This window comes from Podarcis tiliguerta (assembly GCF_965153285.1).
Source record: "Podarcis tiliguerta genome assembly, chromosome: 6".
NCBI lineage: Eukaryota > Metazoa > Chordata > Lepidosauria > Squamata > Lacertidae > Podarcis > Podarcis tiliguerta.
Genome location: NC_139539.1, coordinates 38,971,511 through 38,989,450, shown reverse-complemented (window position 1 = coordinate 38,989,450; position 17,940 = coordinate 38,971,511). Strand labels below are relative to the sequence as shown.

Here is a 17,940-nt window from a genome sequence, read left to right as displayed (position 1 = left end):
AGTGTTGCCCTTGAGACCATCTACGTGCAAAGCAGTTGCTTTATACCACTGAGCTGTGGTTTTCCTCCTTAAAATAATAAAACCACGGTTTCTTGGAAGACTTATGGGTGAAGACGTATACCCATGCGTTGCAAGCGTCTTGTGGTGGTGCTGACACCTTAAAAGATCTGGCAGCTTCGTTTAGAAGAACACTTGTGTCAGTCCAAGAGCTTGCGGCATAATAACTGTTAGGGCAGCCCATGCTGCAATAAGCGCCAGCCACAATGAAAGTCCACGAAAGCTCATGCCATAATGAACGTGTCAGTCTTCAAGGTGCCACAAGGCTCTGTGTTGTTGTTATTCGCATTCGACGTGGCTTCGCTACAGACAAGAGGCGCTTTTTGAGGTCCCGGCAAGGTTCCTAAGGCGTGGCCCTAAAACACACACGCACACATTGGGTTGCTCAAATGATTTTATTTACAAAGCCGCCTGTCAGCAAACGCCCCCCTCCCCCGTCGCCGCCTTCTCTCTCCCCACTCATCCCCTTTCCCCCCTCGGCGCCCTCCCGTTTCCTTTCTCTTGTCCCCGCTCGCCTCCTCCTCTCACCGCGCAAGCGCATAGAGGGCCAAGCAGACGTTCCCTTAGCAACCGCGCCCTGAGCACTGCCGCGGCCCCGCCCGCCGTGCTACAGCCTCAGAGGAGAAAGAGGCGAGCGAGCGAACCAGGCAGGCAGCGCGAGCCGGAGTGTGGGCCTGGCTAAGGTGATGGGGCGCAGGGCCCGCGGGCTTCCACCCCGCTACCGCCATGATGCTGCTGAGCAGGAAGCCGGAGGGTCCCCTCACTGCAGGTAATAACGGCCCCTCCCGGGCGGGGAGGTTTGATGGGGCTCCCTGGGTCTCTAGCTCGGATCTTATTCCTACCCCCCCCCCGACTTGGAATGGATCCCTCCACTCCTCGAGGCGAGAGGGCCTTTGGGCCATTCGAAGACTCGGAGAGGGGGGTCCCGCGGGGCTTCTCGCGGAACAGGACAAGAAGAGAGGCGAACTATCGATCTGTATTATTGCATATGCAGCCGAACGCACATGCCGTGCTGGCCCCGCTTCCTCGGAGAGAGGCCACGTTGCGCCTGCCTCGTCCACCCCCGTTTTGTGCAATGGGGATTTTGAGGTGGGGGGCCCCCCGATCCGCCTACATTGGGGGGGGGGGGCTGTTGCGTTGTTTTACGAAGGAAAAAGAATCTTCCAAGCTATCCCGCGTCCTGCCCTGTGTGTGCGTGCGAGTGTGTGAAATCCACTTCTTTGTTGCTCCTTTTTCCACCCTGCGCCCTTCCGTTAGATCGATTGCGAGGAGTTTAAAGGATAACTCATCCGTTTTAGGGGATCTGGATCCGCAGTATAATGCAGCGGGTGGCATATTATGGAGGAGGATGGCGGGGGGGGGGGGGAATCTAGCACCAGAGAGAGGGATGGTGGGAGAGAAAGAGACAGGCATGAGGTTGCGGCAAGCTTGTTTTGAAGCTAAGGGCCGGCCGGGTGTTTTTTTTTTGTTTTTGCAGGGGTCGCGACGGAGAAAGCACCGTCGGCAAAAATGCTAAAAGCCCGATCCTGTTGTGGGTTAAGCCTCGTTGCGGGATTGGCCGCCAAGTAAACATGCACACGATTGCAATCGGAGCTTGTGGGTTGCATCCAACTAAGTTTTACTCAAGGGTAGACCTTTCGGAAATAATGGGCCTGGGTTAGCCATGCTCCTTGTTTTCAACGGGTCTGCTCTTGAGTAGGACTAGCAGTGGATTCGGCCCTGCGTGTTTTCGCTGGGGTGGTGGATGGAGTCGAGAGAAAGAGAAAAATGCGGATGGAGCCTCGGGAAGCGTGTCGGGACGGGTTCCCCAGGAGACCAGGGGGAAAACTCCCCATTGCACGAGAGGTTTAAAATGCCAGTCGGGACAAAGCAGCCGGCGTCTGATTTTAACGGACAAGCTGGCCTGAGTTGGGAGGATTGTGCTTCACCATAGGAAACGACGTCGATTTCTTTCTTTCTAAGGTTCTGTAACAATTGCTTTGTTAGGTCTGGGCGAGTTTAACGCCAGGGGAAGGTTGATCAGTATGGATCTGAAATGGTCTCATGTTTCAGAGCACTTTGTGTGTGAACGCATATCCAAAATACTCTTTATGACTTTAAGAGACTCAGACGCAGGCAGGCCAGATTCCTTCAAGTCACTGCCAAATTCTGCATAAGGAAGAATTTTTATTTTGACATTTTTCCGTTGGCAACTTAGTTGACTTCTTTTTAACTGTTTTCAATTAGGACAAGGAGCATTCATTTGTTCAGATCAGCAGTACTCCCCATGTAACTATTTTGTTTGTTAGGTTTGCAATCCAAGTTTTAAAAGAAAGGCAATTTTTTTAGTGATCAAGTAAGGCAGGGTGAGGAACCTGTTTCTTTTCCTTCACACCATTGATTTTTTTGTTTCACTGTGTCTATAGAACACATTTGTTAAAACAGCATCTTCAGGAATAGAATACAGTGGTACCTCGGGTTACATACGCTTCAGGTTACATACGCTTCAGGATACAGACTCCGCTAACCCAGAAATATTACCTCGGGTTAAGAACTTTGCTTCAGGATGAGAACAGAAATCGTACTCCCGCGGTGTGGTAACAGTGGGAGACCCCATTAACTAAAGTGGTGCTTCAGGTTAAGAACAGTTTCAGGTTAAGAACGGACCTCCGGAACAAATTAAGTCCTTAACCCGAGGTACCACTGTACTGTTTTATAGCTATGCATATATGTCAATATCAAACTCTGGTCTGTGGCATTTATGGGGTGGAGTGACAATAAATGCAGCATTCACGTGAAAATATAACCATTTGCATAGGCCAAGGATAACTGGTTGGAATATAACTTCTAATTGTAGATCAGTTTAAAACAAAAATGTAGAAAATTAAGGTAATATTTACAGCTCATTCTTTTGCATGTTTGCTTGGAAGCAAGTTCTACCGATTTCAGCCTTAGTGTAAGTAATGTTGAAGGTGGTGTTTTTACAGTTACATAGCAATATAATATTTGTAGACAACTGTGTTTGTGACCTAATGCACGTATTGATTTGTGTAGTAATTTGTATTTCTGGAACTATTATTCTCTGTCACATTAAGCAGACAGTGATTCATAAGTGCTGTGCAACACATTTGCACTTTCATTTACTTTAGAAGGAATGTTATCTATTTATTGGCTTATTTTGCAACCTTTAAATAAAGATGTTACAGAATTGTGTACTCCTCTCAGACAATTTTCTTTAAAACACCTTGCTAGCTAAAAGATTTTAAGATTTTCTTGATACTTGTGATAAATGGACCTGGTTTGAGAGCTTGATCCATAAACAAATCCTAAAGCTAAGTGAACACTTAGCCTAGTGATGTGGAACCTGTGGCCCTTCAGATGTTGCTGGACAACAATTCCCATCATCTCTGACTTGGCTGTGCTGACTGGGGACAATGAACTATGGAGTCCTAAAACACATTGAGGGCCACAGGTTTCCAATATCGGATCTAGCCTTAAGAAACCGGTTTTTAGCTGTGTTATAGTTGCTGCTTTTTTGTTTTGTTTTTTCATCCTGTGCAAACTTAAGTGGCTTACTGAAAAATAAATTTAAAATAACGTTTGTATGAATTGGTGTTAGTTTTTACTGACCATCTTGTTATTTCCAGCCAGGTTTGGAGATGGCTTGTACGATTCCTACATGAGAATAGATCAGATTAGATATACAGATCCTACAAATGAAGAATGCACCCCTTCTGGACTTCCGTCACTGGGGAGACCTAATGTAAGTAATTTCAGGAATCTTGGATTCTGTCTCCAGTGTTGCAAAACATTAATACAGCTGTATCCATGAGGAAGGTCATTTTGTTCTTACTGATTTTATTCCAGGCCATAGGATATGCTGTTTAGCATGATCTAGAATGTTACTTAATAACTGGATGCAACTCATGATACTAATGTATGTGTGTTTTATTAGTCAGTAACTCATTCCTGTCTTAACAAGTACAGCCTTGCGACTCAGTTTTCTGGGGGTAGTCACCCCTCTGCTGCTCTGCCTGCCTTACTGCTTCTCTTTCCCCCTCCCCTATTGTAGCATAGCCCCAGGAGGTGTTCATGATGTGGGAGAGGGCCTGGTGACAGCAACAGGCATGGCCAGGTAAGGGAACAGAGAGCAGCTTTAACATCTCTTGACAAGAGAGCTGAATTAAGAAGTGCCAAAAACCTCCCTGTCTCTGTGCAGACAGTACACCTAGCCCTTTAGAGGTTCTCTGGTCCTTTCTGCAGTGACGAAAAATATGTTTTAAAGCTGTCTTCTAAATTTTCAAGCTTGTTCTAGACATCAATTTGTGTTCCTCAGGGGAAACATCAATATATAAAGTTAGAAATAAACTATTTATTTTTTATTGAATTTCTATACTGCCCTATACCCAGAGGTCTCAAAATATTATTATTGAATTCATTCATTCTGCAGCTTACATCAGAGTAAAAGTTGCAAGAGCAGCTCTTCTGTGATTCTTCAAACTGTTAAATAAATCACCTTTCTCTAGGATAAGACAGAAGTAAAATCTGATTGGTGAAGAAGCAAGCCATGGATAGTAGAACTGATCATTGTGTTTGTGCTCTCTTTGTTGGTCAGAAGTGAGAGAGATCACACTCTAGGTGCAGAAGTCTGCTGTGTTATCTGGGGAGCTGTGTTTGTTGCATTTATACTTGGCACAGGAGTACTAGGACTGCACCTGTGTGTATCTGAATAAACTTTAACTTTTAAATGCAACTAGGCATTTATAGGGCTGAAATAGTACTTTTGTGTTTATGTATTATGGGTGTTGTTTTTATTTCTTCATGTGCTCCCAGTAAATAAGGAACCCTATTTCTTTTTAGAACACCACTATTCCCTGTCACTTGAATTCTATTTTTATAGACATGATAGATGTTTTAATCAGAGTTGTATTTCTTTGGAAGCTTGCTGAAGTGGCTCATTTGGGTTGCATCAATTATATCCAGCTGTGGCAATGATCTTAACTGTAAGATGATGTGTAAATACTTTCCAGCAACAGGGGAATTCTATTCTGAGTGAAACAAAGATTCCCTGCATAGTCTGATCACTGAGAGAAGAAACTGGCATGTACAGTTTTAGCATTCTATCATGCCATGATTGCTTATTGGAAACTTGTGGCTAAAAGCCAGAGGGGAGTAATGGATTAGAATGTGACATAGAGATGTGAAAGCAAATGCATGGGTCAGATCATGACTGTTAGAAACGGGTATTTGTCAGCTTGTGACACCTAACAATACTTCTTGCCCTCCCCCTGTCTTGGCAAGTGCGTGTATGTGTGTGCATACACACATATTCAAATAATTTATGAATGCATATAAAAGAGAATACTGTTTTTCTAGGCCATCATTGATTTTGAGCCCTTTTAAAAAAATAATCAAATACCCATGTGCCTGTTCAGATTATTTATGCTATGTTTTCTTATAAATCCTTTCAGTCATGGATTTCTTGCTTTTTGAAGTACAGTCCTCTGTACACTTATGTGGGAATAAGCCCATTTGAAATTAGTGGGACTTGCTTCTTGGGAAATGTCCATTGATAATTCTGTAATTTTAATATCCTGTTTCTGAAATCTTTGTGAGCTGCCATATGCAGTTGCTTCTTTAAAAAGTATAACTAAAATTATATTGAAATCTATAAAGGCATTTGCCTTATTGACCCAAGTGAAAGTGAGGAATATTTAAATAGCTTTAATGTTATTCGTATTATCAATCAGGTTTAGGAAGGAAATAAAAAACGCCCAATGTATGCAACCAGCATCTGCTTTAAACTTTACCTAATGTAAACATTCCTGAATGTAGTCAGTTAACTAAAGGTTCATACCATGGGTTTTTATGGGGGGTTTTTTGTTTGTTTTTTGTTTGCCTTTCCCCTCAACCCTTCAAATACTTCTCCATTCTGAGCATGTGTGCAAGGTTCTTTTCTGCACCATGTGCACAAGCAATAAAAACAAATCTTCCAGGAAGTGCACAACAGTGTAAGACCAAACGTTACTTGCTTTAGTTCTCATGTTTCACAATGAGCAAAATGAAGGCTTGTATTATTTTGTGGGGGACAATATCTGTTTCCATTAAAAATAAAATTAGTACTCAGCTCTTGCATAAAAGTGCCATTTTCCTGACTTGGTATAGTTTTTGTGCAAAGAGTGTTAGAGGTCTTGTGCACAACTGCCATGTTACTTTTTAAAAATAATTAAAAAGTCTGATATATGCATTGCAATTATAATCTCAGAAGTAATCCACCAAAGTTACTGGGTGGAGGTCTACAGAGAATAATTCCTGAACTGTACATGCCTTCAGCATGTGGCAGTCACTGGAAATAAATGTTTTTGTTTGGCATTAGGGTCTGCCTGAAACAATAACTGGTTAGGTTGTGATTAGGTGACGCACAAACAGAAGGGGCCACCCACTGAAACATCATACACATGACAAATTGCCCCCAACCCACACACAAAAATGCAACTAACTTCCATACCAGTGATGACCGCTAATGTATAATAGGGCAATTTTTGCTTACTGGGTTTTTCACAGTGAGGGAAATCCAGGTTAATTGTAGTACTGTGGACTGGTGTTTTGATGCTGACAAATTTGTATGGACACTCTTGAGAAACCTATGTGCACAAGCAGCACTGAGTCTACAATAAACTGGAAATGCCCTTGTCTTCTAATACTGCAATCTTAGTGCTCTAAGGACTTAATCCTATTGTACTTACAGACAGTCCTGAGCATGGTTGCTCAGAAGTAAATAGTGCAATATTAAGAGAACAAGCAATCTTCCAAGGCTAACCTATATTGGGAGTATTCAAAAAGCTGATCTGAACAACACACCACATGTGTTGTCACTCATTTCTCTTGGCTGCTAACAGCTAGTCTATGGGCTAAGTAAACTATGTAGCCCAGCTCTTGCAAGAGGAAGTGTTGGAAGCAGAGTGACAGGTTACTCTGAAGTCATCTGATTGGAAATGGAACTTGTAGTTAAAATTGTAATGTGGGTCAGTCTGCCAAAAGTCATCTGATCATTATCCAGCTGGCCATTCTACTGAAGAGAGGGTTCTTTGCATCCCAGCTGTCTCAGGGAAGTCAGGTTACCAAACCTGAACAACAAGATTTGGAATTCTAACCAGGTGTGAAGTGTGTTGATGGATGGTTCCAGTGGGGAGAATGGGAGTTCCTTGCTTTCCAATTAAGCCAAGCCAAACTATAGGAAAGTGGCTTCTGACATCCCACAGTCTAAGCACACTTACGCCAGCTGGAGCACCATAGAATTTGGCATGAATTATCTGTACTGGCAACATTGTACTAACATCAGGGTTATGTTGGCATAATATCACAAATTAACCAGCTTTACTTCTGTTGTGGTGTGACATCCTGCAGGCGCAGGGACCAATAAAGGTGGTGTAGGATATGTTGGAAAGGAGCCATCTGAATCATAAACTCTCTGACTCTGCTCCTGGCGCCTACATCAGTTACACTGACATAAAAATGGTGAGCCCATTCAACTCAGTGGAGAGTTGAAACACACAATAACCCTCGTGCTCTGCCACAGCTCCACAGACATAGGATGCAGATAATGCTGCACTCAATTACATCACACCTAGAGCAGTATATAAATCCTGACAGGTGCTATAAGCTCCGATGAGAGCATGGGGCTTTGTTAGGAATACTTGGAGCATGCAAGGGAGAACTTTAGTAATGGGAGCTATGGAGAAAGGGCACTTTACACAAACAGCCTCATCAGGAGACCTCTAGGAAGAGCAGGTTGCTAACATCTTCTTGCAGCCCCTATAGGTACTCTTGTCTCTAGTCTCCACACACAAACAGCAAGATGCATGTTGATTCTGCCACTATACCTAGGGATGCACACACACCACACAATTAAGCATGGGAAGGGTACCATGCCTCATAGTGCCCCCCTCACTCCCAACCACCCCACTTCAGTATTGTTTACTGTGTATTGGCTAACCATTCTGCCTCCCTCCACAGCTAGTAGCATTGCCACCCACACAGGAGAGGTAAGTACATTCAGTAAGGGAGGGGGAGGCCAGTGGCCATGAACCCCCACATGAAGGTAAGCTCTCTGTTGATGAATGGCAGGAACTGCACTCTAACCATTGCTTGCCAAACACTCACGATCCCTTTTGCAGTTGAGGGCATGGAGTAGAACAAAACACTGCAACTTCCTACAAGAGATAGGTAAGTATTGTCTTGGTGATCGCAATCCACTCCCCATTGGGGGTTGGGTGAAGGGAGACAGCACTCTCTCACACACACCTGATCAAAAACACCAGGTGAGCATTGCGGTCCAGGAACTATGTACTGTAGCTGCTGACCATTGTTCTCTATTGTCTGTGTGCCCCCCCCCCTGCCTTGGCGCTCCATAGTCTGACCTTGAACAGAAGCTGTAGCTTCTTCCTTACTCCCAGCACCATTGCAGACCAAGTGAGGCCTTCAGCATTACCGGCCTCAGTAACCTGTATGATTCTGGCTGTTTCTCTGTGGGGTTGCCAACTTTCACTTTTTCCAGTGCATAAGTTGCATTATGGACAGTTGCACACTCTGGTGACGGATGGCACTGCAGAGTAAACCACCTGCTATCCTGTTGTCTTCTACAACTTTCATAAAAGTCTGCCAACCCCATCCATGTGTCTTGGATGCTGTTTAGTAAAATGTTTGCCTTTTGTTATAGCTGTAAATTTGTTTTTTACTGGAGGTGAGCAGGTTGGGATCATTTCCATACCCCAGAGTATGTTCTGTCCTCTGCTAGCCTCAGGAAGGGACTTTAAATGAAAGGGTCTTCGGGGAATTCTTTGCTATCAGGTCTGAAGAGATGCAACATTTCCACCCGCTTGCCATTTTACCTCCAGTGAGGGTAAAAGAAGAAGAGGAGGAGTTTGGATTTGATATCCCGCTTTAACACTACCCTAAGGAGTCTCAAAGCGGCTAAAAATCTCCTTTCCCTTCCTCCCCCACAACAAACACTCTCTGAGGTGAGTGGGGCTGAGAGACATCAGTGTGACTAGCCCAAGGTCACCCAGCAGCTGCATGTGGAGGAGCAGGGAAGCGAACCCGGTTCACCAGATTACAAATCCACCACTCTTAACCACTGCACCACACTGGCAGTCTCCTCTGCACTCACGGGCAGCCTGGTCACTGCCACCGTGATCAGTGAGACAGGCAGTTTGGAGGTGGAGGAGATAATGAACAGACCTGGGCAAACCAGCATGAGGGATGTTTGACTAGATGGGACCAGTGATACAAAAGGCAATCTACGTCATCAGAAAGCCAGGCAATTGACTCATGCAACACTCCTCTGACACTGCGCTGTTTTCCAGAGGAAGATTGCATCTTGGTTTTACCTAGAAGCTCCTGCCTGTGAAATGTGTGCTATTCTGCTGGGTTAGGGCTCATAGAAAGCTGCATCATACTCAGACCATCTAGTTCAGTATTGTCTAAGTGACTCTTCAGGGTTATATGTGAGCCATTCCAGGCCCTATATAGAAATGAGAATTGAACCTTTATCATGTAAGCATGCTCACTGTGATAGGCCCTTTTCCTCATGTACCCTCTTTGCCCTGGTAAAACAATACACAGCTAGTAGCTCAGGAAGGACACAGTGACTACAGTCACATGGAACACTAAACTATATTGTAGTGCTACATGCACAAACCTCTCCAAGCCCAAGTAAAGCATTGAGCTCATGCACTCTCCCTCCTCCTGACACCAAGTTTGGTTTTTGCCAGTAAAGAATCTTGGCTTAGCATTTTGTACAAACCAAGGATTCTGTTTTAAAACAAACCATGGTTGGTCTCTAAGCAAGCCGAATAGGGCTGGTTCAATGCATCCTCGTCTCCTGTGGCTAGGTTATCATCTGCTTAGTAGAGTGTACCATGTACGTTCTAGTTCTACCTACTCCCTCACTTTTGTATCTGACATGCCTGTTGCAGGTAAGACATGCAAAAGGTGAGTCTGACCATGTTTCTGCCATCCCCTAGTAGGGCCCACTTCTTTTGTATTCTGAAACTCTATTCTGTGAACCATGACACTGGTTCTGTTGTTCTGCCCATTCTCTCTTCCATTTTGTATTGGGGAGTCAGAAGGATGTTATAGGATGATTTACCGTACCCATCTTTTCCCTCTAGAAGGAGTGCTTAAGCAGGCTTACCATATATCTGTGCCTGTGAACACACACAGTTTTTATGTTGCTGTTGCATGTCTCCAACTTTTGGTTTAAGAATTGATCCCATTTAAGTTACACAGATACAACAGCAATATAAGTGGTCACAAGTGTATCTGAGACCATATGATTTTGTTTCAATATCCCATAGCTTAAGGCTGCTAAAAATATAGCATAACATACATCTTGCAAGCTGAAAAATTTATATTATTTAAATGTATTGGTGTGAAGGAAGTTTACTGCATGGAACTGCTCACAAAATATTTACATGACTAGAATAGCATTAATTTTGCAGAATTGTGAGCTCGAATTTAATTTAATGTCAATGAACTTTAAGTACAGCTACTGTGGAGTCTGGGGGAAAGAGTATTTTGCCCTAAGAATTCAAACTCTTCTCTTTTATCGAGAGTTAATCTTAAATAAATTAATACTATGGGATACAGTTGTATGTAGTTCTGGAAGTGCCTCACCAAAGACTCCTGACCTAGCTTAGCAGTCATGGAATAAGATAAGAGGCCCTCTTGTGGATCAGTAACTGGTTAAGAAACAGAGAGCAGAGGGCAGGAATAAATGGACAGTTCTCCAATGGCAAGATGTAGCAAGTAGAGTACCCCCAGGATCAGTATTGTGCTTTTTAATTGGTTCATAAATGATTTAGAATTAGGATTGAGCAGTGATGGAGCCAAGTAAGCGGATGATACCAAATTATTCCAGGTGGTTAAAACAATAAGGAACTGTGAAGAGCTCCAAAATACTATGTAAATGGGCAATAAAATGGCAAATGCAATTAAATGTTTTAAAAAGTGTAAAGTGATGTACACCATATACATGCTCATGGGGTCAGAACTAGAAGTGACTGAGCAGAAACAAGACCTTGGCGTAGTGGAGAACTAAATGAAGATGTCAAACCCAGTTTGCAGCAGCTGTGAAAAAGGCGACGTGTTAGGAATGCTTAGAAAATGAATTGAAAATAAAACTGCGAGTATCATAATGCTGTTATACAAATCTGTGGTGCAACTGCACTTGGAATACTGTGCACAGTGCTGTACAGTCACAGGATAGGTGGACATGGCTTACCGAAAATGGCTTGGCACGCCTAATTGGGCCAACAGAATGGAGGTTCGCCACCCCGACGTAGACTAACAATGTCTGTGTACAGTGGTACCTCCAGTTGCGCACAGGATCTGTTCCGGAGCTCCTGTCGAATCCCGAGGTGTTTATATCTGGAGGTACATGTGGCAGCGCGGTTTAGTTCTGCGCATTTGCGCGGGGCGAAACCTGGAAAAATACTTCCGGGTTTGCCACACACATATTCTGAAGGTAAATGTAAGTAGAGGTACCACTGTGCTTCCCAAATAATCTTAAACAAAGCATTGTTTAAAAGTTGTCATAGTTAAATTTTGATATTTTGTTTCATTGACAGTGTATGATGGGGCCCATTTAGTCCCTGCACCCCATTCCTTCAGTGTTGTCTCATATTTGACAAATTTGTCAAAATAGATTTTGTTTTGGAAAATGCCTAGCCTTATTCAGAGTACACAGTGCATGTAATATGTGTGTCTGTTTGCAGACATTGGACTTTTTCCGAAACCTGAAACAGACTTTCCTGTTCTACATTTTGTAATATATTGAAAGTATTTTTCTAGGTCTTCTGGATTGTTACTGGTTACTTTGTGTAATAATTGTGGTCCAGTAGATGAGATCTAGCAGTTAAGCAGAGGGCTAATCTGGCTGCTAATTACAGTCTTAAAATGTGTGTTTTAAGAGGCCCTTGAGCTCCACTGTTGTGTTTGGATGCCTTTTTGACAGTTCTGAAAACAACAGAAAGCAGACATGCTTTTTACTGTAGCTTGTTCAGGAGAGAGGAGAAAGGTTACCTGTCGGGCACTGTGCTACGAAATGGGTGAATGTTAAAAGGATATTAATACTTCATAGATGTTGAAATTCTTTCTTATTTCCTTTCTCATTTTCCCCACCAGCAGGAAATGACTGAGTAATGGGAATTGGGCAAAGAGTGGCATAGCTGTTTGAATTCTAGTGCATTAAATGGTTGCTTGATGTCGGGAGGCCCAGGTCCATACTCAGAGCAGTGCAGAGAAATGAGAGGTAGAGCTTTCTCAAGCTAATGTCTTCCTGTGGGAGTTTGTTGCAAGCCTGTGTGTGTGTGTGTTGTCTCTGTGTTCGTACAAAAGACTAATCATTAGTCCTCGGTTCTTAAAAACCAATCAAACCAAACCCAAATAGTTTTCTAACTTTCTTCTTATCAGCATGACCTCAGTTTATTTCCTTGTAGGATCACTGTCAAAACAGAGAATGTGTTGTGAAACAAAATACTGCCCTAGGAGGTATGAGGCTTAATCATACCATGCATTTCTTTCAGAGCAGAGAATGGGGAAAGAGCTATGTCATGGAATCAGGTGGTCAGTGGCTGGGAGTTTGCTTTCTTTTGGAAGGGAGGAGGCCTTCCCAGGCAACATAGATAGCCGATATGAAGAAGGATGTAGCAGGGAATTCACCTCAAACATATATGTCCATTTACATGCTTTGGGAAAATAGTTGTGGAAAACTAACTTGATCGTGGTTCTCTGATGTTTGCAAAATATGGGATTTTGATCACGGAAAGGAAGTTAGGTCCTGAGGTTGGGTTTGTAGGAAGAGGCGGCATTTCTGTGCCACGTAAATATGTTTCTGTTTCTGGAAAAGTGGTTATCACTCTATATTAAATTCCTCTCTACAAATCCTGTTTGGTTTTTTGAGCCATTAAAGCAATGCTTCTCTGACACTTGGCAAGTTTTATATTTTGGAGCATGAAAGCTGGAAACTTGGGTTTACAGAACACAAAAGCTGAACTCATTCATTGCCAGCTTCCAAGTACTATAGTTTTTAGGCACATTACCCACCATCCTTGGGTCAGATGGGTCCAAAAATCTTCCTCATTTATTAGTCAGAGGGAAAAGTCTGAAATAGTTCAGTCTGTGGCACCATGCAGCTTTAAACTTTCACCTTTTTGTGCTTGTCAGTTGCCAAATCTCTTCACCTTTAAGTGATAGCAGAATGTCTTTTCAGACATGTGCCTCTTTGTTATTGTGTGTTAATCCATAGCAAGTATCAGTTTTTAAATGCTATACTTATTAACCTTTTTATTTCAAGGTGTGACCTTTTAGGTTGCAGATAAACACTGTATGTTGTACAAAATTGCAGCTCACTAAGGTTCAATTCCACTTTGCTTTTCTCATTTTGGCTCCTTAACTTTACTGTAAAATGAAGAGAAGAATCTGTCTGGAATTCCTCAGGCAAGCGTTGGATTGGAAAGCAGACATTTCTGAAAATGGAGTTTCCCCTAAAACCTGGATTTCTTACTGAGTTACAGAGAATTAGTGTCATTTTGAATTATTTGCTGCAAGTAGCCTTCTTATTCAGAATTTTACACCGTCTGTCATTCTTTCTCTGCAGTTCAGCCATAAGCCCAGCGAAGAATGTGTTACTAAAATGCTAATTCTGTGGATCATATTTTCTATGAGTTCCTGGAAAGGTGTGTGTCTCAAAATGTACTGTCTACATTTTCCAGGCAGATATAGCAGTTAAGTAGTAATCAGGAAGAACCAGAGAGCTTTATCTCTTAAAACTTTTCTTTTTCTGAGCCAATGGGATAAACTGTGTATTGGCATTTCAGCGGAAAGATATGCAAGTTATTTTCCATGAGTTGTTATTTTGCTGCTATGTTGGGATGATAGACAGTAACTTGCTATACAGGAAATGGATAGCATCACTCACCAGTTATCTTCAGACATGTGTATATTTTTACTGAAATGGAAGTTCTATTTTCAGTTTCAAGGATTGGCTATCTTTATTTTGAGATTAAAGACTAGAATGGAAAGCAGATGTTTCTGCACTTTCCTCAATTGTTGTACAATATAACACAGCAGCTTGTAACTTCCTTGCAGTGTAGAACTAAAAGCAGTATGAACTTTAAGTCCGTCTGTTGCCTTTCTCCTTGGATAGAATTTTAGGTCTACCTTCGTATATTACACTGAAATCTTGCAGAAATGAGAAACTCCTTTATTATGTTTTCTTACCAATTTCAGTTTGCTCTTTTCACTGCGGAAAATATTTAGTCCCTTATTGGCACAGGATAGCAAAAGTTCCTTTCTAGGACAGGTGCAAAATGTGTTCAGTTCTGCCTTGCTATACAGCTTCAAATAAAGTAGATGAGAAGTGTGGAGAGACATATGAGAGTAGCATGGAGCCCTTGGTAACAAAATTAGAATTCACCCATTGCCCTGGCCGCCATTCCATTTGCCCTGTGAAAAGGCTTCTATCATAACCTGCTTCTGCTTTGCATCCCCTCTGTGTGCCTATTTGTGGTGTTTTGTATTTTTTCATCCTTGTAGCTGGCTTCCTGTGGTTCTAAGATGGCAAATATGCATACTTCAGCTATGGCTTGGCTTATGCCAGGGGTTGCCAACCTGGGCCTATGAGCACATTAAAAACTGGGAAAACTGTCATGGGCACTACACGCATAGCAGAACCCGAGCACTCACTGCAACCTATTATGTTGACTACAATGGAATGCTGCTTCAAGACCAATTTAAGTGGGGGTGGGGTGGGTCCCTGCAGACACCAGGAAAAGCTCTGTGGACTTGTGTGCTCATGTGTGCCCATGAGCAACACATTGGTGACCCCTGGTTTAATGCTAAACTTTCAGCACCTGCCCACATGTCGGGTTGAACAGTAGGTGTTGCATAGCTGCTCTTGTGCATGCTTGTGCGATCGGTTGCTTCTGAACTAGATCAGAATACGTGTATTTGTAAATGCGCCATCTCAAAAGCTTGTCTTGTTGCTTCTTTGCTTCCCCGTTGTTAAAATGAGAACTGAAACTAAAGATTTGCTTTGTTTCATCCTAATAGGTAACTACTAACCCAATCACAATGAAGGACCATCCTCTGACAGGGAGCCAAGTCAAAGTGGAGCAGTTATTTGAAGACTCTGGCAACAGAAGGAGCAGTACTCTCCAGTCTTCAGGAATAAATGCCTCTGAGAGGTCTTTTCCAACTCCAGCAAAAGATAAAAGCATTGATAGCATAAGTACCAACAAAAATAGTGGCAGCTTGACAAAAGCACACAAAACCGGAAGTCAGTCCCCAGAACAAGCACTGAAGCAATACAAACAGCAGTTGTCAGCCTATGAGCAGCAAGAAATATTGAACTTTCCTGAAATTTATTTTGTGGGTGCAAATGCAAAGAAAAGGCAAGGAGTCATTGGAGGCCCAAACAATGGTGGATATGATGATGAACAAGGCAGCTACATTCACGTGCCTCACGACCATCTTGCCTACCGATATGAAGTACTAAAAATAATTGGAAAAGGCAGTTTTGGCCAAGTAGCTAAAGTTTATGACCACAAACACCACCAGCATTTGGCCTTAAAGATGGTGCGTAACGAAAAGAGGTTTCACCGGCAAGCGGCAGAAGAAATACGGATCTTGGAGCATCTCAAAAAACAGGATAAAACTGGTGGCATGAATGTTATTCACATGCTGGAGAGTTTTACCTTTAGGAATCACATATGTATGACCTTTGAACTCCTGAGTATGAATCTCTATGAGCTGATCAAAAGAAACAAATTTCAAGGCTTCAGTGTGCAGCTGGTACGAAAGTTTGCCCACTCCATACTGCAATGTTTGGAGGCTCTTTATAAAAACAAAATCATACATTGTGACTTGAAACCTGAAAATATTCTTCTAAAACAACAAGGGCGGAGTGGAATCAAAGTGATTGATTTTGGATCCAGCTGTTTTGAGCACCAAAGAGTCTACACTTACATACAGTCTCGATTCTACAGAGCCCCAGAAGTCATTTTGGGAAGCCGTTATGGGATGCCCATAGATATGTGGAGTTTTGGCTGTATTCTTGTGGAACTGTTGACTGGTTACCCTCTCTTTCCTGGGGAGGATGAAGGCGATCAGCTAGCTTGTATGATGGAGCTCCTTGGAATGCCCCCACAGAAGCTGCTAGACCAATCCAAGCGAGCCAAAAACTTCATCAATTCAAAAGGCCATCCTCGTTACTGCACTGTAACGACACAGGCAGATGGGAAAATGACTCTTAATGGCAGCAGATCACGTAGGGGGAAAATGCGTGGTGCTCCAGGCAACAAGGATTGGGTCACAGCATTAAAAGGCTGTGATGACCCCGTGTTTATAGAATTCCTGAAAGAATGTCTTAATTGGGATCCTTCTGCACGGATGACTCCTACCCAAGCTTTGAAACATCCTTGGATTTGTAAACGAGTACCTAAGCCACCCTGCATGGATAAAACATCAGGCAAACGGATTGCTCATTATACGAGCTCTTTCCCAGGGATAGGTTCCAGATTACCCCCAGTTGTTGGGGTAGCCAACAAACTACGAGCTAATCTAATGTCTGACTCAAATGCCAATATACCTCTATGTACTGTGCTACCCAAATTGGTCAGCTAATAGAGAATTGCATATTCCCAGAGTACATATGCTGTGTTTTTAATTATATCCTTGAAATATAAAAAGATGAAAGAATGCGCAGAGGTCTTGGAAAAAGAGAGAAAAAAGAAATGGATTTTTATTGAACACTAAATCTTGTATAAACACCCCCCCCAATCAAAACATAAGCATTTTAAGGGCTATGATTGTTTTATCAAGTTGTTTCAGCTAGAATGTGGTGCTTGTTACATCACTTTTGATAGGTCAGCACATTTGTTTTGTTCTGTGAAGTTACGCACTATGTAACAGATGGATTTTATAGCACTGTTGTAATAAAACTCAAAAACCACTGCTCATGCGGACAGTCTCACTTAGCAGACAGTTTGCTGCAAACCACTTCAAAGATAAATAAACTATGCATTTAATTAGCCACAAGTGAATACATCAAAGAATGATGGTCAAAAAGCACAATATTTTAATATCTATTGGTTGTTGTTGTAGTAATTTCAATGTACTGAGTGCCAGATTTTGGTGTTTGGGAAGTCTTTTGTCTTTGCCAGGAGCCCTCCTTAAATTTGCTTGCAGTCTGTGGCAATAAAACACTCCTAAGAAGAGTGGGTGCTGTCCTAAGGCTACGAAGATACTGGTGTTGGGACTCTAGGTATAATGTGCTTGGTTCCCTTCCTTCATCCATTCATCATGCAAAATTGACTGAACTAATCTTTATAATTTAGCATTTGTTTGTGGAGGTAGAAATGTCTCCTTGCCTTTTAGTGTCATTATTTCCCCGAAGGGTAGTTCTTTTAGTGTCTTGCAGCAAAAACAACTAGAGTCTCATGGTAACGTAAAGACTACACCTAATTTATTGTGGCATATGATTTCGTGGATTATAGCCCTCCTCATCTGAAGAATGCACCTGATGAAGTGCACTCTAGTCCATGAAAACTTTTGTCATAAAAATCTTTCAGGTGTCATGAGGCTCTGTTCTTTCAGAGTAAGCTGCTCTTAATTTTAGTGAATTGGTTCAAGGACAAACTGTTTTAAAGCAAGTGCAGTTTCCAAGAGGTTGGGGCAAGGTTAAAATGCCAGTAATTAAAAGTTCATTGTGGAGGTGGGCGATTTGCATAATCTGATTGAAGGTTCAGAAGTTTTGTACAGTAAAATGTGATGAGATGTAGCAGTGTCTGATTACTGGAAAATAAAAGGTGGAAGATGTGTATTAATGGTTAAGATAGAGAG

At 42.5% G+C, this 17,940-nt stretch overlaps 1 protein-coding gene across 10 annotated transcripts in view; it reads left to right on the top strand.

Moving 5' to 3' along the window:
• Positions 1 to 17,931, top strand: part of DYRK3 (dual specificity tyrosine phosphorylation regulated kinase 3) — a 40,980-nt gene extending 23,049 nt beyond the window's left edge. The window contains exons 1-6 of one of the 10 annotated variants that reach the window (XM_083444401.1): positions 669 to 826; positions 3,684 to 3,799; positions 4,109 to 4,171; positions 8,053 to 12,349; positions 13,697 to 13,775; positions 15,151 to 17,931. In XM_083444401.1, coding sequence (XP_083300527.1) covers positions 15,172 to 16,722 — 1,551 coding nt within the window. In that variant the 5' untranslated portion in view covers positions 669 to 826; positions 3,684 to 3,799; positions 4,109 to 4,171; ... (1 more) ...; positions 13,697 to 13,775; positions 15,151 to 15,171 and the 3' untranslated portion in view covers positions 16,723 to 17,931. Of the gene's footprint in view, positions 1 to 648; positions 827 to 3,683; positions 3,800 to 4,108; positions 4,172 to 8,052; positions 12,350 to 13,696; positions 13,776 to 15,150 lie in introns of those variants that run through there. The other 9 variants (XM_083444400.1, XM_083444403.1, XM_083444404.1 and 6 more) reach the window with 9 other exon arrangements.
• The last annotated feature ends 9 nt before the right edge of the window (positions 17,932 to 17,940 follow it).